The following is a 24,236-nucleotide window of genomic DNA, read 5'->3' as shown; positions in this document are numbered from 1 at the left end:
CTTTCTTCTCTTTTCTTTCTTTCTCTTCTGTTTTCTTTCTTTCTCTCTCTTCCTTCCTTCCTTTCTTCTTTCTTTCTTCTCTTCTCTTTCTTTCTTTCTCTTCTCTTTTTTTCTCTTCTCTGTTTCTTTCTTTCTCTTCCTTCCTTCCTTTCTTCTTCTTCTTTCTTCTCTTCTCTTTTCTTTCTTTCTTTCTCTTCTCTTCTCTTTTCTTTCTTTCTCTTTCTTACTTTCTTCTTTCTTTCTTCTCTTCTCTTTCTTTCTTTCTTCTCTTTTCTTTCTTTCTCTTCTCTGTTTCTTTCTTTCTCTTCCTTCCTTCCTTTCTTCTTCTTTCTTCTCTTTTCTTTCTTCTTCTTTCTTTCTTCTCTTCTCTTTTCTTTCTTTCTTTCTCTTCCTTCCTTCCTTTCTTCTTCTTTCTTTCTTCTCTTCTCTTTCTTCTTCTTTCTTTCTTCTCTTCTCTTTTCTTTCTTTCTCTTCCTTCCTTCCTTTCTTCTTCTTTCTTTCTTCTCTTCTCTTTCTTTCTTTCTCTTCTCTTTCTTTCTTTCTCTGTTTCTTTCTTTCTTTCTCTTCTCTGTTTCTTTCTTTCTTTCTCTTCCTTTCTTCTTTTCTCTTTTCTTTCTTTCTTTCTCTTCTCTTCTCTTCTCTTTTCTTTCTTTCTTTCTCTTCCTTCCTTTCTTCTTCTTTCTTTCTTCTCTTCTCTTTCTTTCTTTCTCTTCTCTTTTCTTTCTTTCTCTTCTCTGTTTCTTTCTTTCTCTTCCTTCCTTCCTTTCTTCTTTCTTTCTTCTCTTTTCGTTCTTTTTTCTTTCTTCTTCTTTCTTCTCTTTCTTTTCTTTCTTTTCTTTCTTTCTTTCTCTTCCTTCCTTCCTTTCTTCTTTCTTTCTTTCTCTTCTCTTCTCTTTTCTTTCTTTCTTTCTTTCTTTCTCTTCTCTGTTTCTTTCTTTCTTTCTTTCTCTTTCTTCCTTCCTTTCTTCTTCTTTCTTTCTTCTCTTTTCATTCTTTTTTCTTTCTTCTTCTTCCTTCTTCTTTCTTCTCTTTTTGCTCTTTTTTCTTTCTTTCACTTTTCTTTCTTTCTTTTTCTTCCTTCCCTTCCTACTCTAATAGAAAGTGATTTCATTTTTCTTTCTGATCACCCCGCTAAACCAAAAATCAAGTTTCAAAAAATCAACATATCCCTTCATGGGATTCTTGTTGTTTTTTTTTAAGCAACTTTTGAAATCCCCTCCTCTAAAAAAAAACAAAAAAAAACCTTGAGCTGCTTCCTACCAGACCCCCTTTTGTAGCCCTGGGGGGGGGGAAACGTAAGAAATGGGGGCTGCTCCGATTTCTCACAGCCGGAAGAAGACTCGAGGCGTTTTGTTTCGCTCCACTCCACGTGGGAAGAGGAAGCAGCCCCTCGTGCCCTGCGGTCTCCTTCTCCCAGTGAAGGCCTCCCACCCCTCCCTCTTCCACGGAAAGCGAGCCCCTAAGTTGCAACCACAACCCACTTGCTCCGTTGTTCGTTCCGTTGTGATGACGATGTTTGTGCTTCCATGTTTCACTGGTGCCAAGACCGGCTCCTTCCATCCATCCATTCATCCAGGAGGGGGCTGCCCACCACTCCCACCAATAGTAAAATCAAAAGCCCCCTGCCCAAAGCACAGCATTGTGTCTCAGGTGTTAACTTCTCCCCTAAACTCAGCCTTTGTTTTTATTTATATTTTGCATGGACACCCCCCCCACAGCCCCCCCCCCTGTTATGCAAAGCCACAGGAAACAGATTATATGAATTCATGGAAGCTGCTTTTATGCAAATCTCCAGTAAGGTGAGGATCTTGGCATGTGTACACTTGGGCCCAATAAAGACACAAGTATTGTTGAACGGCATCATTGCAGGGGGGACAAAGAGACCCACTCACTCACTCACTCACTCACTCGATGCACCTAAGAAGGCCCAAGTCAGCCCACCCTCCCTCCCTCATGAGGGATCCTCTGGCTTTCTACTTTTAAAGAGTGGACGGCAACACTCTCCCAGCAACACGGTGGAATCTCTGGGGGGGGCTCCCTCCCATCCCACCCGCACGGGCGCTTCGCTCTTTCGGAGGCAGCTCAGCTGGGCAGCCGCCCTCCGCAGGCCAAGCCAAGCCTCCTGCCTGTCGCGATGTTAGCTCACCTTGGACTTCGGTGGAGGCGCTTCCGTTGGACCAGGAGGTCCACCTGTTCCTCTGCCTGCCGATCTCCTGGACTTTGCAGGTGTAGAGCCCCTGCTCGGCCTGCTGGATGTCCAGGATCAGGAAGGTGTAGGTGGTCCGGTCGTGTTTCTCCTGGAGGAGGTGCAGCCTCCGCTTGTAGAAGCGGCTGGTGTAATTCCCATAGTACTGGACGGCCCCGAACTTGGTCATCTTGACCATCAGGTGTTCCTGGGTGGAGGGGAGGGCGAAGACCCAGCGGACGGCCAGGAGGGTCTCTCTCCGCCTCTTCTGGGAGACGTGGCAGAAGAGCGTCACGTTGTCTCCGGCCAGGTGCTCCGTTCTGGGCCACGGCGAGACCGTCACGTTCAGGGCATGAGACACGTCTATAGGGCCAAAGACAAACAGGGGCTGCTCAGCCACAGGGAAGCACCACGTCGTCTCCCCCAAAAGGAACAAAACTATGTCTCACTCTCTTTTAAAAACAAACCAAAAAATGGAAAAATCCCTTCATGGGTTATCAGAGAACAACTGACGCCATCCCTCTGTCTTTCTTATTACAGATACTGTATATATTTATCCCCAACCTTCGTATTTTGTCCCTCCTAAGGCAGCGGTTCTCAGCCTTTCTAATGCCATGACCCCTTAATACAGTTCCTCATGTTGTGGTGTCCCCCAACCATAAGTCTAGGGCCAATCCTCCCAACAGAGCTTTAAGGCGGTTGGCAGGGAGGTCAGAGGAACGCCCCCACTGTCAACACCTGATTGGTTGGATTGTCAAAATATGTTCCAAGGCGACAGAATAGAAGTTTTAGTTCCTGACACCAGGGGAAATTTGTCTCCCCCCCCAGGGTCTTAGGCGACCCCTGTGAAACTGTCCTTTGACCCCCACAAAGGGGTCCCAACCCCCAGGTGGAGAAGCACTGCCCTAAGGTATCATTTTGAATCTTCTTGGACTTTTAAAAATTCTCCCACTGCATTTACGCCTACGTAGTTTTACTCTCCAGCCGGACAATCCGACTTTGCTGGTTTTAAGACATGTGGACTCCAACTCCCAGAGTTGTGCACTGGTTGGTAACTTGGTATTCTGCGCCCTTTAAAGCTCTTTCAAGAAACCCTCAAGGATGCCCACAAGAAGATGACTGAAGTTTGGATGAGAACAACGGCTTGGTCTCCTTTGGTGCAGCGGTTCAGGTGCCTGGAGCTGCCGAAAGCCCCCCAACAGCTCCAAGTCATCCAGTCAAGCTGCCACCCACCCGTCTAGAGCCCAGGGGAGCTAAGTGGCTCCCATAACCGGTCCCAGTTCCCATCCTGGTCAGAAGCCCGACTGCTGAATGGAGCCCAGATTTCATTTGATTTCTTTGACTTCTATGCTGACCAATCCCCTGGGGGCTTACAACAATAATCACACAATACATTGATAAAAAAATGTCAAATATGAAATGATAAAAACAGTAGAACCCCCATTACAAAACCCAAGCGAACTAACTGGATGATCAGCAGCCCTGATGGGCCAGAACGGCAAGCCCGGTGGGGGCTTGAGCGGAAACTGGGCCCCCTCCCCTGCTCTCCTTCCTTCAACACCTGGGCGAGTCCAGGTCTACAGCTGCCCCCCCCCCACAAGCCCCAAGTCTGGCCTGAGGGGGGCAGAGAAGAAACTCCCCCTCTGGCCCCACTGCTTCCGCCCCCCGCCTCCGCCCCAGAGACCCTCCACACCGGTCCTCCAGCCACCCCCACAACCCACCCGTCTCCTCTCGGGAGCCCGGGTGGGCGGGAGGCCGGTTTTTGACCGACCAGCATCTTTGCCCGCCAGCATCGAGCGTTGCCTGAGCATCGGCTGCCTTGGCTTCCCAAAGTTGGTCTGGTTTCCATCCCCGCTTCCTGCCGGGCCTTAGTAGGCGGCGCGGGGGCCCCGCTGGGCGCTTCGCCTCTCCCTCCTGAGCCGTCGGGCCGCGGGGCTCCGGGGGCGTCGTCGTCTCCGGAGTCTCAGCGTCCGAGAGGGACGGAGGCGCTCCAGCTCCCGGCTCAGCCGCCCCGCGCCGCCCGAGGATTCGACGGGGCCCCGACCGGAGTCGCCTCTCCTGTCCCCGAGCGCCGCCGCGGCCACCAGGGCGGGCCGGGCCGGAGGGCAGCGCGGGTCCCGCGGGGAAGAGCTCCAGAGCCGCCGCCCCCGCTTACCTGCCCAGGGCGCCCCGGCCAGAAGCGCCAGCACCGCCAGCAGCGGCATCGCCGACGGGCTCCCTGCTGGGGCCGCCGCCGCCCCGACCGCCTGGCCGGAGAGAGAGCCCACTGGCCCGGCTGCGCCCACCGACCCCGTCGCGCTCCCGGCCGCCGCACTCTCGGGGAAGGCGGGCCGGGCGGCTGCGGAGGCCGGGCGGAGGGAGGGCGAAGCGGGTAGGCGCCGCCTCCGAGCCTCCCCCGCGCCCGGCGGCAGGTGGCATCCCGCGTCCCGGGGCCGACGCCGACGCCCGCCCGACGCCTCCCCTGCCCTCGGGGGCTCTCTGGAGCAGGCAGCGTGGCCGGCCGGGATTCCACCCCCGCCGGGGATGCGCCAGTGCCTCCTCCTCCTCCCTCGCCCGGGATGGGGGCGGCCGCTTCCCGGGGCTCCTCCGGGAGGCTCGTGCGGCAGAGCGGAGACTTGTTTCTGTTGTGAACCAAGTGAGTCCCTCCCGCGGGCTGCCGGCCGAGCGCCTAATTCTGGCCCCGTGGCTGGAAAGGCGGCTGAAGCCCCTCTGCGCGCCCCCCTCCGCCGTGTCCCGGTCTCTGTCCTTCTGGGTGGGAGGCGGTTCCACAAACCGAAAGCCCCCGCAGCCCCGGCCCGCCCGGCCACCCGCGGGCTCCTTTGGAAAGGGAGAGGCCGCCCGGGGACGCCTCCAACTCCCCGCCGGCTGAGCGGTCCCGGGAAAGGCTGTGCCAGCTGCTACAGTCAGAATGTAAGAAAAACTCAACCCAGAGTCCTTTTTAGGTTCCAGAAGTGAAATGATCAAAAATCAGAATTGGAAGCCAACAAGGTGAAAGCAAAGACTGGGGGGGAAAGGGGTGATATGTGGTGCGTAGATCAAAACCCCTTTTGACCGCCCCCCCTCTTGGAGCCGCCCCGAGTCTTCGATAGAAAAATGGGATAGAATAGAGATTGGCCAGTCCCTAGTGTCCATGACTGTCAGGTGGACGCATCTTCAGACCCAGGTCACATTGATGGAATGCAACTTCTAACGGTCTCCTCCTGGTCACCTGGTTTCTAGGAAACTCCACAGGGCCTCCTGTGCTCTCCCCCCCAATGACCAAACCCCCTCCCCATATCTCATGGCAACCAAGCGTAGTAGAAACACAGAATCATAGCGAAGGTTGACAGGCTGCGTAGGGTGGGCCTGCAGGGGGCTGGGCTGGCGGCAGGAAGCTCCCCAGGGTCCCTGGGATGGGCGGAAGCCCCAGGGATTAGACCCGGCATCCCTTACACTGAATCACGTGGCTTTTGTGGCACCCGCTGCGGATGCACCGACCTCTTCGCTCTCACGCACCTTGCCTCCTTTCCTGGGAGGCGCAGTTTCTTTGGGGACAAAACTGAACCCCGCTTGTCCATTTTCTGTGTCTTCTGTTAGCGTTTTGCAGACATCCCCCCCCGCTCCTAGTGGGTCGCCTCGGGGTTCTCCAAATCAGAAGGCACAGACATGAATTTGTTCAAGGTGAGATGACCCTGACCAAGGTCAGGGGACCTCCTTTTATTATAAACAGACATATTCTAGAGGATGGGATACATGTGACAAGCCAGGTCCAATACAAACAGATTGCACAATACTGCAGAAAAGTTCATCCGATGGGAAAGGTACAACTCAACCAGGTAAGTGATGCAGTGGAGTGAGGAATTTTGCTGACCCATGCCTTTTGTGGAAGGTGCTTAGGTCAGGAAAAACATCGGACTTTAGCATAGGTTAAACCTGAGTACGGCCCTTCAGCTATACACAGGCATTTCCATCTGCTAAAAGTCAAACAGGGGACAACAGTACGTGTCCAGTAGCCTGGACACTATGTTGCAAGAGCGTTTTACCTCCTTCGCTGAGCAGCGGCTGATCCATCGTCTGGTCCACGTGTTTGCATGGAGCACACCTGCCGGAGTTCACCTGAGCTTTTGCCCTGCGGTCCTGGGGCCTTTCTTTGCCCTCTTCCTACCGTCCTTCCGGCCTCGTTTCTCTTTCCTGAATGGTCCCTTTCAGGGTTTCACTAAATTCTTCCACCTGCCCGGAGCTTATCAAACATATTGTGGGGATTTTGTTTCAAGGGTGGAATTGTTTCTCTTCCAAACAAATGCAGCCATTCAAAGCCTTTGCGATGTTATTGAGCTGAACTAACATTTATGCCAGGGAAGGCAACGTGAACCTTTTGGAGACAGGAGTCTGCATTTCTCTTACAAAACATGAAGTCGGACCGACTGGGCCCCATAAATTGCCTGAACAGTGCTACGTGCGGAAGGAGACGAGTATGTTGCCCACAAAACACACAGCGTGTGATTGCTGAAGCGTTAATTGGAACCAGAGCCATGAGGTTCCTTTCCATTCTGCTGTGGGGCCGCGCTCTCTCCGCTCAGTTTGCCAGTTTGCCAAGGAGTGAGATGTGGGGAGAGCCACGCGTAGCCAGCCGTGAGCAGTCGGGGAAGAGATGCCGTCAATGAAGGCGAGCCTGCTTTTCTGGGGGTGCAAAGAGGGCGCTCCAGTGAAAGTCGCACACTTTTCGGTTGTGCTCCTTAGCATGCCTAACACACCATTGACTGATGCTGTCACATCACACAGGTTGGGGGTGACGGGGGCTGGGAAACCCGGAGATGCTTTAATAAAACGAATCACTCGATGCCGGTTCAGAGTAAGAAAGAAAGAAAGGAAGGAAGCGAAAGGGAGGAGTAAAAATAGCAGCCTGGGAGTCTGTTTCAGCCGCTGCACATGTGTTTCCCATCTGCTCCGTGGTGGACGCGGCTGTTTCCAGCATTGGAGGGGGGGGGGGATTCTGGCAGGAGGGCCCACAAACTCCACACTTAAAATGACTGACTCACCCAGTTACGCCGGGTGCCATCAGACGTGGGAGGTGGCTGCTAGACCAGATCCATCTGGAAGAGGGAAGGACCGGGCGGGTGTGTTTGTGTGTTTGTGTGAGAAGCCCAAGGGGAGGAGTCTGGACCGCCCTGCCTGCGGTTGTTGTTGTTGTGAAGGAAGAGCTGCAAAGGCCAGTTCCAAGAATAATACTAGGCGGCCAGAGCAACTGGACACCCACTGGAACCCCTCCGGCCTTGACAATGGCCCCCTCGGTCAAAGGCAGCTGCGCATCTTGTGACACAGCATCACAACCTCTGCCTCTGGGAAGGACTCCAAAGGCCGACAGAAAAGCCAAACCCGGCCTGAACATCTGGCCGAACGTGCAACTGACCCCGGAGCTGATGTGCTGCTGCCGCCCCCTTCGTAGGGCCAAGACGGAGGGAGGTCCAGCGAAGCGGCTGCCGTCTTTCAAACTGAGACTCATGTTTCAGAAATGTTGGGTGCCGGGTCGGAAGAGGCAGACGCTGCGCTCGAAAAGAATCCCCTTCCCCTTATCCTCCCGGCTCCCCTTGGGAGACCCCCCCGGTCTCTGCTGGGCTCGAGTCGCCCCTTGGTTAGCCCCAGGTTTCATTATTACAGTACAAAAAAGACCCTGCCCCCCCCTCCGCAGACCCCCAGTCTATTGAATTCAGACCCCCAGTCTATTGAAATTGCCACAAAAGAGGAGCCAGGAAGCCCGGATAGGATAAAAATTAGAACAGAACAGAATAAATAGAGAACAGAATGGAATAGAATGTATTTCTTGGCCAAGTGTGATGTGTCCTTGGTGCAGATGCTCTCAGTGGACAACAAAGGAAAAGGCCACATCTGTCAAGAATCAGGAGGTTGCAGAGGTGCAGCTGACAGACTGGACGATTCCTCTGCCGGACTGGGTCAGCAGCTCCAGGGCCACTTTGAGCCTCCTGAGTTGGTGCAGAGAGAGCATTGTACCCTCCAAGGGCAGTTGAACGGACGGCCGCTGCCCAGGTGCCTCCTCGGTTCTGTCCTTATTTGTGCCATCAGACCAGGTTTTGGCTCCTGCTGGTCCTGCTGTTTACTTGGCCAGTGATTTTCCCCAAGTGATTTGCCGCTGCCTCCTTCCTGGGGCTGAGAGGATGGGGCCGGCCCGAGGTGACGGGGGGCTGGCCTTGTGCCTCCCTGCCGGGCTCTGCTTTCCAGGGCCCCCTGAGCCAGGCCAGGAGGAGGAGGACCCTCAGCTGCCTCCCTCTGCACAAACAGGCCGCCCTGGGCTGGGGAAGGGGTGTGTGTGTCCGAATCGAGACCTTTGCACAGAAACGTTTCTTTGTGGCTTGTAAGTGGTCAGCCTGCGACCTGATTCCGTTCACGGGGTTAATCGATGCCTTGGGTTTCCCAGCCTGCGTTGCCTTTAGCGCACGAGAGACGCCTGAGTCTGGGGCGCTCGGGAGTTTTTCGGCTGCAGGACGGAAGGCGAAAGCTGGTCAGTTTCTCCAGGATGCCGGCACAGAGACAGTCCGGTGCCTGGTTTAATCAACCCTAACTCTGGGGAGGGGGCTGTTTCCCACCTAGCGTGATCCACTCTTCCTGGGGGGGGGGGTTGGTGTGGGAGCACCAGTGGAGGCCGACCTCATGCTACAAGCGGGATTCCTTTCCTGCAGAGTCCATGGCTGTGGCTGCTGAGCCCCTGAGGATTTGCAGGGAAATTGTTCTGCATCCTTCAGCCCTCCCCCCCGCTCACCCCATTGCCACAAGAGGCGGAGGAGGGTCTCCCAGGGGTCTGGAGGCTGGAAGGCTCCCTTAAGGTGGAGGCTTGGATCCAGCCCACCGAGTGCCCTGCGAAGCCCCGGGAGAGCCCTGGTGGGTCCAGGGTCTTTTCCTAAGAGAGAATCCCTCAGCCGCCTCTGGAAACATTTCTCCCCACTGGCTCCCGTGTCCACATCGGAGGTGGAGGGGCTCATTTCCCCAGTGAAACCCTGGAGATGCCCGGGAAGAGACGGTAGTGGGATTTGAACTGCTGAACTACTGCTAGCAAATTACCATTCTGGAGGGAAAATACTGGATGCTGATTGGCTAGACTGTCCGGCAGCTCCCTATAAAAGGGCCGGACCGTCAGACGCAGCCTCTGCTGGGTGGCCAAAGGAAGAGCTATTGTCCGGAAGCCGCTGCCTCTTCCATTCACCCTCCCTAACAGGAAACAAATTCTGTCAATGGCAACAGACTTCTCAGCGGTTTTGCGGGGTCAGCCTATTTGCCCCCAACAACCCGGGGGCCCATTTGACCCACCTCCAGAAGGGTGGGAGGCTGAGCCAACCTGGAGCCGGCCGGGATCAAACCTCTGGCAGTGGGCAACCAGCCTGCAATGCTTCATTCTATCCCCTGCACACGCACACACACACACCTGGGCCCTTGTCAACAGTCGGTGGTGATATAGGTGCCTCTTTCGAAGGAAGTCGAGAGCCCCCCCCCCATGGCCGGCCAGACCCTCCCCCACAAACTGAGCCTCCCTCTACCTGACGGCCAGGACCCTTGGAACTTTGTTGGCCACCGTTGGAGGGAGGAGCGTTTCCCCTTCCGCCTTGGGCCAAGCGGGGGTGGGGGTGGGGGGACACGGAGAAGTTTCTGAAGGCTCTAATTTCAGCTGCCACGAAACTTCATACGTTGCAGCAATAAAAGGAACTATAAACCTACCTCATCATTAAAGCCAGGCAGAGAATTCCTCCTTGGAACATCATGCGCAAATACTGGGGTGACTAATAAAGGCGGGAGAGCGCAGGGGCACTTAAAGAGCAGCTTTTCTGTCTCCACAGTTCCTCTCTCAACTTTGGAAGCATATTTTTATTAAGTGCATGCAAGAGGAGGATCTTAAACATCAAGGAGAGAGCGCATAATAATTGTGTGCTCCTCTAATGCTCTCCGAAGGCCTATTCGGAGTCCATTCCGGAAGACAACAATATATCACAAAGTTCTACAAAGTTCTCCTAATGAACACATGCCAATTTGAGAGCAAGAATTCTGGCCTCAAAAGACAATATAACCACTGCTCTTAGTCTCTGGGTACTTTGCTACTTTATTTCAGAGCGATTCAAAATCTAATTAAATTTCTAAACTCTAATGAAATTACAGTAGAAAAATCATTTAGGACTATATTATGCACAATTACTCATGGCTGAAAATTACTGCTGGCCTCTTTCACCAAGAGAAGGTCCCCCGGGAGGGGGCTGGCTGTTCTGACCACAAATAAATCCAGCGCCATTCGCCCGAATTTACAGAGTGAAGGTAAAACTAGAATTAATTGCAAATATATATCCTGCTGCTGGCTGGGGAGTTGGGCTGCACACAGGCTCCAGGAGCAGAGCAGAACTTTTTCCACCCACGGAAGAGGGAGACCCTTTGGCCGTGGGCCCTTGGCTTCCTGGCCACAGAAAGGGCAAAACTGGGAGGGAGGGAGGGACAGAGAAAGACACACAGAGAGAGACCGAGACCGAGAGAGAGACCAAGAGAGAGAGACAGAGAGGGAGAGAGAGAGGGAGAGAGATAAAAGCAGAGAGAAAACCCCGGGCAAAGCTGCTTCCGTTCACGTCAAGAGCAGTTCTAGGGCTGAGCCTGGTGACTCGAAGCTGATCCACAAAACTGGAGAACGAGAGGAACAAGGCCAAGGAAGCAGAGACACTGAACACACAACTCAGATCTCAGGCTTTGGTTTATGAACGCCCTCCAATTGGGCGCCTCTATTTATTCGTCTGTTACCCACGGAGGTGATGCCGGGGGGCTGCTGGGCCCACACTGAGCGGATCATCCGTGGGGGTCATAATAATAATAATAATAATAATAATAACAAGAATGACAAGAGTTGAGGGGGGACCCTGGAGGTCTTCTAGTCCAACCCCCTCCTTGGGCAGGAAACCCTATGCCACTTTAAACAGATGCTTATCCAACATCTTCTTTAAAGACTTCCAATGCAAACCCCCCCATCCCCTACCCCCAGAAAAAGAAGGGGGGTCAAATGAGGAGCCAGATTTATTTATTTATTTATTTATTATTTGGATTTGTATGCCGCCCCTCTCCGAAGACTCGGGGCGGCTCACAACAAGTGTAAAACAAATCATAAATAATTCAATTAATTAAAATATTTAAAGATTTTAAAAAAACCCATATACTAACAGACACACACACAGGCATACCATGTCTAGATTGTTGGGGTCAGGAGTCTGAGTCTCTGTAAACCGCTTAGAGAGGGCTGCAAGTGACCTGTCCAGCACTGTGAAGTGGCATATAAGTCTAAGTGCTATGGCTAGAGGGCAGGGAAAATATTGACTGACCCCTGGCATTTATTTTATTTATTTATTTATTATTTATTAGTTGGACTTGTATGCCGCCCCTCTCCGAAGACTCGGGGCGGCTCACAACAAGTAAAAACAGTCACAACAATCCAATTAATTAAAATATTTAACGATTTAAGAAAAACCCCATGTAATAGCAAACACACACACAAGCATACCATGTATAAATTAACATGCCCAGGGGAGATGTTTAGTTTCCCCATGCCTAATGGCAAAGGTGAGTCTTAAGGAGTTTTCGGAAGGCAGGAAGAGTAGGGGCAGTTCTAATCTCCGGGGGGAGTTGGTTCCAGAGAGCCGGCACCGCCACAGAGAAGGCTCTTCCCCTGGGACCCGCCAACCGGCATTGTTTAGTTGACGGGACCCGGAGAAGGCCCACTCTGTGGGACCTAATCGGTCGCTGGGATTCGTGCGGCAGGAGGCGGTCTCGGAGATATTCTGGTCCGATGCCATGAAGGGCTTTAAAGGTCATAACCAACACTTTGAATTGTGACTGGAAACTGATCGGCAGCCAATGCAGACTGCGGAGTGATGGTGAAACATGGGCGTACCTAGGTAAGCCCATGACTGCTCTCGCAGCTGCATTCTGCACGATCTGAAGTTTCCGAACACTTTTCAAAGGTAGCCCCATGTAGAGAGCATTACAGTAGTCGAACCTCGAGGTGATGAGGGCATGAGTGACTGTGAGCAATGAGTCCCGGTCCAGATAGGGCCGCCACTGGTGCACCAGGCGAACCTGGGCAAACGCCCCCCTCGCCACAGCTGAGAGATGGTTTTCTAATGTGAGCTGTGGATCGAGGAGGACGCCCAAGTTGCGGACCCTCTCTGAGGGGGTCAATAATTCCCCCCCCAGGGTAATGGATGGACAGATGGAATTGTCCTTGGGAGGCAAAACCCACAGCCACTCCGTCTTATCCGGGTTGAGTTTGAGTCTGTTGACACCCATCCAGGCCCCAACAGCCTCCAGGCACCGGCACATCACTTCCACCGCTTCGTTGACTGGGCATGGGGTGGAGATGTAAAGCTGGGTATCATCGGCATATTGATGATACCTCACCCCATGTCCTTGGATGATCTCACCCAGCGGTTTCATGTAGATGTTAAATAGCAAGGGGGAGAGGACCGACCCCTGAGGCACCCCACAAGGGAGAGACCTCGGAGCCGACCTCTGACCCCCCACTAACACCGACTGCGACCGGCCAGAGAGGTAGGAGGAGAACCACTGAAGAACAGTGCCTCCCACCCCCAGCCCCTCCAACCGGCGCAGAAGGATACCATGGTTGATGGTATCGAAAGCCGCTGAGAGATCGAGGAGCACCAGGACAGAGGATAAACCCCTGTCCCGGGCCCGCCAGAGATCATCCATCAACGCGACCAAAGCGGTTTCCGTGCTGTAACCGGGCCTGAAACCCGACTGCTGGGGACCTAGATAATCAGCTTCTTCCAAGGACCGCTGGAGCTGGAGTGCCACCACCTTCTCGACAACCTTCCCCATAAAGGGAAGGTTGGAGACTGGACGATAGTTGTTAAGTACGGCTGGGTCCAGGGAGGGCTTCTTGAGGAGGGGGCGCACAAGCGCTTCTTTATAGAGTGATGGAAAAACTCCCCTCCCCAAGGAAGCGTTGGTAATCTCCTGGGCCCAGCTCCGTGTCACCTCCCTGCTGGCCGAAACCAACCAGGAGGGACACGGATCCAGTAAGCAGGTGGCGGAACTCACAGCTCCAATGGCCTTGTCCACTTCATCAGGTGTCACCAGATCAAACTCTTCCCAGACAGGTGGACAAGTACGTGCCCCAGTCACCTCGACTGACTCATTGTCAGTCGACTCTGTTTTACAATTGGCATCCTGGACACAAACTGTTTCAACTCCCACCCTCAAAACATCGCTACAGAGCCCTGCACACCAAGACAACAAGACACAAGGACAGTTTTTTCCCCAAACACCATCACTCTGCTAAACAAATAATTCCCTCCACACTGTCAAACGATTTTACTATGGTCAGCACTTCTATTTCTACTAGTTTTTCCTTATCATTCCTATCATCCTTTTCCTCCCACTTAGGACTGTAGGACTGTAACTTGTTGCTTGTATCCTAAGATTTTTATTAATATTGATTGTTTCCTCATTGCTTATTTGACCCCTATGACAATCATTAAGTGTTGTACCACATGATTCTTGACCAATGTCTCTTTTTCTTTTATGGACACTGAGAGCATCTGCACCAAAGACAAATTCCTTGTATGTCCAATCACACTTGGCCAATAAAGAATTCTATTCTATTCTAATCTACTCTATTCTATTCTATTCTATTCTATTGCCTATCGCCCCAGGGGGCCGGTAGTCTCCCCCGAGGGCTCTTGTCCGGGACTGCAGTCCTGGCGCCGGACGTCTGCTTGTGAATCCATCGCTGCAACTCAGCTTACACCAGGCAGCCATTGGCCCAATGATGAGCCCCCCAGTTAGTCAGAAAAAGGATGTGGGGCTCTGACCCAAAGGGCCTCTACACCTGCCCGATGGGGACCCCTGGGAATGGCGCAAGAGAGAAGGAAACAACCCCCCCCCCGAGAGCCAGCTGAGATCACTGAGTGGTGGTGGGTCCCCCTTCCCTCCTGGCTTGCTGCTTGTCAGCTGGGGTCCCTGTGGGTTCAGCTGTCTCGATTGAGATCAGGTGTCCTCCCTCCAAGGACAGAGCCCGGGAGACCGTTGGGGGGCTGCAACTGGAGCCCTTCCCTGGCCGCCTCTCCCCTTGGCAGGGAAAGAGTCTCAGCCTCCCTCTCTCTCAGTCTCTCTCTCTCTCTTTCTCCCTCTTTCTCTCTCCCTCTTTCTCTCTCTCTCTCTGAATGAAGAGGGTGGGAACTGGGCCGTCGTTTGTGTCCCTTTGAGCCTTCCAAACTCTCACCCAGTGTGTTAAATGCCAACTAACTGACCTTGGATCGGCCGCCTGTCTCCACCCATCATTCTGACATGAGGACCAAGAGGCATTCCCCCCCCCGCCCCCCTCTCAGTCCCATGGGAGAGGTTTCAAATGCCTTTCCTTTCAGGAGCAATGCAACACCCTGGCAGGGGGGGGGGGCGTTGGAAATACGACACACAACTGTGGCTAAAGGAGGGGAAGAGGAGCCAATAGGAGCTTAGAAATTGCCCACGGCTGGGCTGTAACAAAAACCTTGAGACCCCCGCCCAGCCCCCCAATCGCTCCCAATTGGGGTCCCATGGATAGCGTGATAGGGAGGCTCCCATCCGGAAGAATCCAAAGTTTGGAGTTTGTCCGTACAATAAAAATGCCTTTTGAAGCCCCCTTAGGCCTGTTCTCGGTGGAGGGACCGTCTGGATGCCCACCTGGGGCTCCATCCTCATTTGTATGGGCGGGGGGAGGGAGGCAGAGGGGACAGGTCATCCACAGGAGGAGAGCCAAGCCCCAGGAATGGCCTGCACTTAACTTCTTTTAAAGCAAGTTGGTTGTGTCCCTCTCTTTGCAATCCTCCTGCAGGGGCTGAAGTGGAGTTCCATAAAGGCCCCACTAATCCTGCGTCTCCAATAGTCAAATCTCTGTTGAGTTCTTCTTCGCAGCTCTAGGTTTAATTAGTTTTCATTGCAATATTAATGACTTGCATAACCCATTGTAACATTCCTGTTGCACAGTTGGAATTCTCTTATTTAGCATTCTCTTTCTGCAAGGGAATAAGAAGGGGAGAACTTGCTTTTCCCCACATTGTTTGTTTCACAAATATGCATTAAAATCATTTTTTTTAGCATTCTAGCAGAGCTTCTGTGACAGAACTCTTGCAAAGCAAAGAAAAGTTTTAAAGCATTCAGGCCATCTCTTCCAAAACAATAGTACGTACGGTTCTTTATTAATTAAACAGAGCTCGTACAGGAAGCTGATATTTGCAGCACACGGACGGCTGATTGGCAGGAATAAAAATGAAGCTGTCTTTCAGAAAAACACATAACTGGCTAGCAGTAAATATGCCATTAGCTTTCAACCTTTAAGGCAAATCTGGAGTCTTTTAAAATAACCATTCTGGATCTCCACTAAACCTTAAAATACCTCCTAATGTTGTAATCAATTGAATCTTGTGGTTTACTCCTGTCGTTCTAGTTTCAAAACTCTTTAGGAAGACTCTGCTCATGAAGGTGGACAGCTAATATTTTTGCTTTTCATAGATTTGCTCTTGATGGAGGGGGACCTGGAGCAATTGCGACCTACTCTTGAATGAACCTGGGTCACATTGCAGCCTCCAAAACGGGAGCCTCACTTTCACACACTCTCGTCCAGGGGAGTCTCATTATTTGGAACAGCACAAAATCTGCATACAGTTACTGAGGTTTCCACCCCACTACTGAAGATCACACACACACACACACACACACACACACACACACACACACAAACTGAGCTAAAGAGGAAACCCCCAGACACCAAGCCTATATTGCAGGACCCACTGAAGACGAAGGACTGGCATGAAGAACGCTAGGAAGCGGGGGGGGGGGGGCGTGAGGGGTTCTGTTGGTGGCTGAGGAAGGGGCCCCTCCCCTGGACCAGACTGGGCCGCCCCGACCTCCCTCACCAGCAGGGGAGACCATGACACTGGTTCGGCCCAGCTGGACCGTGCCAGTAGTGGCGGCTGCACAAAGGCTTCTGCTCTTGCGCAGAGGGTGAAAAAGCATGCGTGAAGGTGGCGTGCACATGAGCAAAGCTAGCGCCTATGTGCAAATCTCTCTCATGCGCGCATGTCACGCAGCCTCCCAAGTTCAACCGCAGCAACACACGAGCACGAGATAGATTCAAACTCCACGTGAAGCGCTTCAAACCCGACTGCAGAAAATACGACTTCGGCCACAGAGCGATCGATGCCTGAATTGCGCCGCCTGACTCTGTGGGGTTTCTTCCCCAAACCCCCAAAACCTTCCACCCCAGACGGCCCGCAGTCGACCTCTCCCCTTGTTCACAGGAGGTCTTTCAGGGGAGGGGCTGCGTGAGCGCACCAGGACCGCCCCTGCCCCCCTGTCCCCTTTCATCCTGGCCTTTGACTTATGCTTGTACAAACGGCTACTATCCTAGGCACGATTGACAAATGGAGACAATAAATAATTTATAAAAACAGATTTCACCGCTGGTGATGAGCGACCCTGGAGGGAAAGGCCCAGATTGCTGACTCTGTTCACACGACCGCAGGAGCCCTTGAGGAGGACTTGGCGCGGAGATTCCCAGGATCAGGCCGGTGGACCGAGGCTGATGAGTTCTTGACACCTTGAGCGAGTCCTCCTCCTCCTCCTCCTCCCCTTTGCGAGGCGTTGGAGTAGCGTTTGGATCGGAAGCTCAAGTTAAAGACAGAGGCAATGAAGGGAAGCGAAACCCACCCCGTTCTGCCCGCCAGGGATCTCCTGAAGCCAAACGGACCCTCTCCTGGGCTTCAGCTACAGGCAGGGGCCATGAAGGGAGGGGGCCCCTGCTGACCAGAGGGGTCTCCAGAGGGGGCTGCCAAGTCCCCCAAGAGCGGCCAAGGAGCAGCGCAGGAAAAGGAATCCGGCCGATGGAAGAGACCACCTGCTCAACGGTCCCTCCGTGAGAACTCAGGCCTTGCAAGATGACCCCTGGGCCCCTCTAAGATTCAGAAGTGAAGTCGAAGCTTCTGATGGTTCCAGAAACAAATTATTTCAGGGCGCTCTTCTTTCTCCAAAATAAAAGGGAGAGATTATTTTGCAAAAAAACCCCTGTTATTACTTATTACATCTAATTAACAAAGTCTCTGTCCAGCTCAGCTTAACTGGTGGTGGCTTTACGGAGATGACCAAGTGGCTTTTAGGAAAAAGATATATGTGGAGCGCTGGAAGAATTTGGGACACGCCAGAGGAATTATTTATATGCAATGTGCAATTATAGGATCCAACGACCTCAGTATCCTTGTGGACCACAAGTTGGACATGAGCTAAAGTGTCAATGCAGCTGGTTTTATTTTTAAAAAGTCAAGCAAACACGAGGGTTCAGATCCCTGGAATTGATTCCTGCTTCCTGCTTCTCTCTATGGCGCAAGACACATTTTCTAATGTGCAAATGGGAACCAAGGGACCCCATTCGTTTAATCAGGAAACCTCACAGGACAGACGTAGCCCCCCCTTGGCTGGGGGTGGGTGGGTGTCAAAAGGAAGGCTTGAAAAGGTAATGGTAAAAAAAGGCCCCACCAAAACCCAAAACCCCAGTGTTGAAATTCTGGAAGCCCTGCTTGTGAAGGAACCAATCCGGACTGAAAGGGTCTCTGCCAGGGGAGGGGGGCTGGAGGAGGAAACGGCCCAACGTGGCTTCCCTCTGCCATGAGGGGGTGGTGGTGGTGGAGACGTTCTTTTTTATTTATTTATTTATTGTTAGAGTTGAAAGGGACCATGACGGCCATCGAGTTCAACCCCCTGCCCAAGCAGGAACCCTATAGCACACCAGGCAAGTGGCAGTTCAATCTTCTCTTAAAAATGTCCAGAGTGTTGGAATTCACAACGTCCGCTGGTAGGTTGTTCTCCATGTTGAATCTCTCCTTGGTCAGCTTCCAGCCGTTGTTCCTCGTCAGACCCTCTGGTGCCCTGGAGAATAAAGTGATCCCCTCCTCTCTGTGACATCCCCTCGTATATTTGTAGACTGCTATCATGTCCGCTCTGGCCCTCCTTTTCTCTAGGCTGTCCATGCCCAGTTCCCTCAGTCTCTCTCCATAAGTCTTGGTTTCCAATCCCTTAATCATCTTGGTTGCTCTTTTTTGCACCTTCTCCAGAGTTTCAGTGTCTCTTTTGAAGTGTGGTGACCAGAACTAAACACAGTACTCCAGGTGTGGTCGGACCAGGGCGTAGTAGAGTGGTATTAAGACTTCCCTGGTCTTGGAGTGCATTCCCCTGTTGATGCCGCTTAGGATTGTGTTGGCTTTTTTAGCTGCTGCTGCACATTGTTGGCTCATGTTTAGTTGATTGTCCACCAAGACTCCGAGGTCTCTTTCGCAGTCGCTACTGCTAAGAGGGGTTTCTCCCAGGTTGTATGTGTGTCCAGGGATTTTTCTGCCTAGGTGAAGGACTTTGCTCTTGTCGATGTTAAACATCATTTTGTTGGTGTGGGCCCACTGTCTTAGTCTGTCTAGGTCTTTCTGTAATTTGAGCCTGTCTTCTAGGGTATTGGCTACCCCTGCCAGCTTGGTGTCGTTCTTGTGGCGTTGCTGGCCATGGCCAGCTGCCTCTGGCCAGGACACAGGTGGGTCCGTCCATCAGGGCAGCCATCTGCGCAGTGGCCGCTTCTGTCAAGTGGACGCTGGGAAAACACCCAATGTCTTGGGCTCCGATTACAGCCTCCCTCCCTCCCGCTGGCTGCAGTTCCAGGCCCGAGGAAGAAGGCGGCCTGCAGTGGCATCTTTGGGGCCTGGCTGAGGCCTCTCTCTCTGGGGGGTGGGGGTGGGGGGCTTTCAACGGGATTTTCCATGGAGGAAGAAAGGCAAAATGTAATGGGTGGTGAAAGTGACTCTGAGCTGTTCCCATCTGGCTGAAGTCCTTGTCTTGAGCGAGGGACATTTCTCTCCTCCTGTTGTACCAACCGGCTGAATGAAAGTCTCAATATTGTGCACACACACACACCCTCACCCTCCCCGTCCACAGTTCATAATTGTGTATCAGGGCCCTCATCTGAAAGCAAACCAGGGTTTGTTGTGAGAGTTCCCTAAAGAGAAAGACAAACGACCTGGACAAATTCCAGAAACAGCCCAGCCTGCCTGGAATTCAGGGGAATAACTCCGTTATCGAATACGCAGGCAAGGTCAGCAGGGGCTGGAGTACAGATATAGCCTTCAGCAATGACCGCTGGCAGAAGCAGAGCCCTCTGGGCAGCCCCCAAGGTCAGGCTGCAGCCCAGACTGGCCATCTGCAAAGGACCCACATCTCACCAAACACCCTGCCAGCTGCACTGGCTTCCAGTCGGTCCCTGGTCGCAATTCATGGTATTGATGGTCACCTATAAAGCCCTACATGGCTCAAGGCCCTGCAGCCTTGGGGGAAGCGCATCACTGGTGGGCCCAGTTGCCTTCAGGGTTACTGGCAGTTTGTCACGAGGCCTTTAAAGAGAGGCTCAGATCAGCATCGCGTTCCAGGATTGTCACGTTCACAATACTGTGTGTGGGTGTGTTTAAAGAACAGCGTAATGGCATGTGGGTGGCCTGAGGGAAGCCGAGGCTTTGAGGGCCGACATGGCCCGAGGCCTCCGAAGCGTTCAGAGCCAGGATGGATTGTCTTGCGGCCAGCTCTCCCGGTCCCCCAAACAGCCCCACAGCAGCACCTCCACTCAGCCTCCAGGGTGGGATCGCGTAGGCCTCCACTCCCCCATCAACAGCGTGAGGAGCCTGCGGAGTCCCTCGTCGGCCACGGCCTTTATCCCCTCAGGGACTGAAAGGGGCTGTTGTCGTGGCTCCCACAATGGAGGTTCTCAGGGAGGGCCCAGGAGCCTCAGGAGCGCAGAGGAAGATGGCGGGTCCTGCTCCTAGGAGCCGCGGGTGGCCAGAGTGGTCAGAGGGCAGCCCTGCAGGCTCCCTCCACTAACTGCTGTCTGTAGTTCAGCGGTTCAGATCTTCCCATCGGCTCAACGTTGACTCAGCCTTCCCTCCTTCCGAGATGGTCAAATGAGGACCCGGATGGTTGGGGGCAAATATGCTGGTTCTGTAAAGTGCTTAGAGAGTCGTGGTGTCTATCTATCTATATCTACTGTATCTATCTATCTATCTATCTATCTATCTATCTATCTATCTATCTATCTACCTACCTACCTACCTACCTACCTACCTACCTACCTATATCTACTGTATCTATCTATCTATCTATCTATCTATCTATCTATCTATATCTACTGTATCTATCTATCTATCTATCTATCTATCTATCTATCTACTTACTTACTTACATACTTACTTACTTACTTACTTACTTTCTTACTTATTGGATTTATATGCGGTCCTTCTCCGAAGACTTGACATTTAGGCGATAGACAGAAATTTTGTATCAATGGTTCCATCTGAATAAGGGAATTGCTATAAAACCATAATATAATGTCTTGGTAACACCACACCTGGAATACTGCATTCAGTTTTTGTCACCACGATGCAAAAAGGATGTGGAGACTTTAGAAAAAGTGCAGAGAAGAGCAACAAAGAGGATTTGGGGACCGGAGGCTAAAACATACGAAGAACGGTTGCAGGAACTGGGTTTATGTCTAGTTTAATGAAAAGAAGGACCAGCGGAGACACGATAGCAGTGTTCCAGCATCTCAGGGGTGGCCCCAAAGAAGAAGGAGTCAGGCTATTCTCCAAGGCACCTGAGAAGCAACGGGTGAAAACTAAACAAGGAGAGATGTAACTTGGAACTAACAATTAACCAGTGGAATCACTTGCCTCCAGAAGTTGTGAATGCTCCAACACTGGAAATTTTTAAGAAGAGGTTGGATAACCATCTGTCTGAAGTGGTGGAGGGTTTCCTGCCTAAGCAGGGGGTTGGACTAGATGACCTCCAAGGTCCCTTCCAACTCTGTTGTTGTTGTTGTTGTTAAAGAGGAACGGTTCAGTTCTTCCCACTTTGCTTGCAGAAGTGGACTCCACTCGCTGGCAGCTAACTCCGAACACGCAAGGCCACTCTGGCTCCCTCAGGTGTCCAAGGCTGTCTGCAGATTCTACACTTGTGCGCAGAAGTTGAGTTGGGCTGAAAGACAGTTTTTCCTCTCAAACGAAGGAATCGCTGCGCCTGCTGCTGCCTCCGAAGTGCCCATGCTGCCGGATCCTCTTGCGACAGTTGTTGTTGTTCCTCCTTCCTGTGGCATGACAGGGGCCCCTCCAGAGGGACATGGCGGAGGCTGTAGGACTGGCACGAGGTCAAGGATGCCCCCTCAGGGCTGGGAGGGAGAGGGCGGGGCTGCCCTTTGACACCCCCCCATGCGGGTTTCCCTGCGCATCTTTTTTAATAACAAAGCAGCCCTTGCTCGCCCTCGCTCGCCTGCCAGTTAGCGGATATTTCACTGTATGATTAAAATTGGAGCCGGCTGGTGTTTCCTGGCCTGGGTCATGGACGGTTCTGCTTCTATGGGCTACTGGCAGGTGGGGGGGTGAGTGGAGGAGGAGGAGGGGCCCCCTCTTCCCTCTGAGGAGAAGCATGAGTGTCCGGCCCCAGTGATGACATGCGCTATTTATGGAACCGTCCCCAGAGAGTCATGTGGCGTGAGCACATCTTTGGTCCTTCTTTTCCACGGTGACTTTCGCTCAGCCCTTTTCGAGGTGCGGCTCACGGCATGAAAATGCAGGGATGATCATCCGGACCAGCCCTGGGCTCTGGCCAGCTTCCCGGCCCCGTCTTCTGCCCCTCGGCTTCGTCTGAAGCGCTGCCAGGAGCCGAGCTGGAGGTAAAAATAGCCCATGAGAGGCTGCCTGTGCCACTCGACACTGCGTGGTTCTCCTCCTACGTAGCCCTGCTCTTCCTCCCCACTTTCCTCACCCCCCCACCACCACCCCCGCCGGGCTTTCTGCTCGCCTGAGAGCGATTTAAGTGCATTTTACGGACACTTTGGTTTTCCCGTCCGGCTCCTTTTCGGCCTCTTTGGGCAGCTCTTGGCAGGGAAGGTTTTGGCTCCTGTAACTGTTACAACTTCCACAGTTCTCCTTCCTACTCGAAAGAAAAGAACCTCCCAAGGATATAAATTACAGGAAGTTTGACGGTGAAGCAAACGACAGAGAAATTGAAGGCGCTCTGGGACCATTGGATTGGCTGAAGGCAGCGCCCTGTTCCTTGGGTCCTGATTTTAAGGAGCCTGGACACCAAAGGTAAGATGAAAGAAGCACGGTGGCCCAGGTGTGGGAGGCCCTCACAAGAATAATGGGGACGCCTGCAAGGGGACATGGGACAACATGAAGGGTCCTCTGTGTTTTTTAGGCAGAACTGGACCTCTGAATTATCCTCATCTGCTGTATATAATTCCACTCTCTGAACAGCGGCAAAACCTTAATTTTCCCATACCCCTTTCTCTTGCAATGAAGCCAAGTACTATTGGTAAATAGATCTATGCCTGGGCACTTGGGATCCTGGAGATCAGGAGAACCCATTTCTCAAAAGCATGTATAAAACTGACTCTTTGGTTTATTAAAATGTCTTTTATTTAGTGTTTGTCTCGGAGGTTGAGGGGCCCATTTGACGCATGTTTTTGTCAGAACAGAAACTTATTTTCACTTACATTCTCTAATTCACTAATAATGTGAAGGGATAAAATTACGAGGCTGTTAATTACCACCTATCAGTAAAAGTATTCTCAATAGGTTGAATTTCTCAAATCTGATTGTCAATGATTTTATTTAGTTATGTCCTGAAGCTGTTTAATATAGAAGTAAATGAGCAATTTCTCACACTTTTGAAAAAAATGGCCCGTGTAACATTATATGCACTAATATTGTTCACACACCTGGGTATATAAAAGATACCTGTGTACCACCAGATGAATTGCTTTATTTAGAGCAAAATAAATTAACTGAAAATGGAAATGCCTTATTTTCTTGCACCTGTATCCCCACCTGGCTAAATAAACCCCTGGGGGCTCTGGTCAGGCCACTGGACGTAATCCACTGCTCAGGCCTTTGGCCCCACGGAGTCCTTTGCTGCTGCTTGTCCAGTGCCTCAGCCACGGACCTCACGGCAGCCCTGCCTCCTCCTCCTCCTCCTTCTTCTCACGGTCTTCTTTCTGGAGGGGAGGCCAGCCACCCTTCCCCACCAGGACCACCAGGGAAGCCCCCTCTGGAAAGCAACGAGGCACAGACTCCTCTGGCCCATCCAACGGGACCCTTTGCGGGAGGAAACTCTGACAACAAGAACGTCCACTTCCAGCCTCTCAAGAACAAGATATGATTAATTTATAATTAGGTGGACATTATTATTTTTTCATTGTGGTTTATTCCCTGCATTAACGGCCTGTTTAAGTCCATCTACAAATGGACTGGATGTTCTGGCACAGAATGAGGGCGAACAAAATGCCACGGAATTTGCCGTCAAACAACTCGCCAGGAAGGAACGGCCGTCGACCGACGCTGAAAGTCGTGGTGGCAACCGAGGAGGAGGGAAGCCCTTGAAGTGGGAGCCACATGTGAGGGGCCACCGAGCTTGTGGACGCTGCCGTCTCCTCCTGCGAGAGGTCATTAGCCTCCTGCCCGTGTCTGCTTTGGTTGGTGCCAATTGCAGAGGAGCGAAGAAGGCCTACCGAGAAGGAACGCCGGCTGTTGCCGGAACCCGGTGATAGGAAGAGCGGCAAACTCACAGGCCCCGCTCGCGGCTGAGGCCAATTATTGGAGCAGATTGCTTGAAGTAGAAGTCAGCACGCCTCTCACGCTATTTGTGCTATTTGTGTCTTTGTGCGTGTGGCCTTCCACCATTCATCAGATCTAGTTCAGCAGGCACCAAATGATGCTGTCACTGCCCGCGAATTCAATGAGTCAATGACAAAATAACGGCTAACCCAGGAAGGGAGACCCTGCGGCTCTCAGGCTGACCATGTCTGACCAGGGGCCTGGTAGCCGTGGCCTCCGTCTGAGCCGCCCCCTCCTTGGCCATTCTATGGGGCAGTGAGGGTCCTCATGCTTTGCCTTCAAGGGCAAATTCTCTTCCTGGAGAGAAACGCTGGAAAGCAGAACGTAGAATAACAGGGCCTGGGAGGGCT

General features: G+C 52.4%; 1 protein-coding gene across 4 annotated transcripts in view; it reads right to left on the bottom strand.

Moving 5' to 3' along the window:
• VSTM4 (V-set and transmembrane domain containing 4) overlaps positions 1-24,236 on the bottom strand; it is a 49,343-nt gene that overhangs the window by 16,208 nt on the left and 8,899 nt on the right. For 3 of the 4 annotated variants that reach the window (XM_070751473.1, XM_070751474.1, XM_070751475.1), the window contains exons 1-2: positions 4,341-4,490; positions 2,147-2,548 (exon numbers count right to left, since the gene is read on the bottom strand). In XM_070751473.1, the coding sequence (XP_070607574.1) occupies positions 2,147-2,548; positions 4,341-4,389 (451 nt within the window). In that variant the 5' untranslated portion in view covers positions 4,390-4,490. Of the gene's footprint in view, positions 1-2,146; positions 2,549-4,340; positions 4,491-24,236 lie in introns of those variants that run through there. The other variant, XM_070751477.1, reaches the window with a different exon arrangement.

Source organism: Erythrolamprus reginae, chromosome 4, assembly GCF_031021105.1.
Source record: "Erythrolamprus reginae isolate rEryReg1 chromosome 4, rEryReg1.hap1, whole genome shotgun sequence".
Taxonomy (NCBI): Eukaryota; Metazoa; Chordata; class Lepidosauria; order Squamata; family Dipsadidae; genus Erythrolamprus; species Erythrolamprus reginae.
The sequence above is the reverse complement of the archived record's forward strand: the minus strand, read 5'-3'. Positions and strand labels throughout refer to the sequence as shown.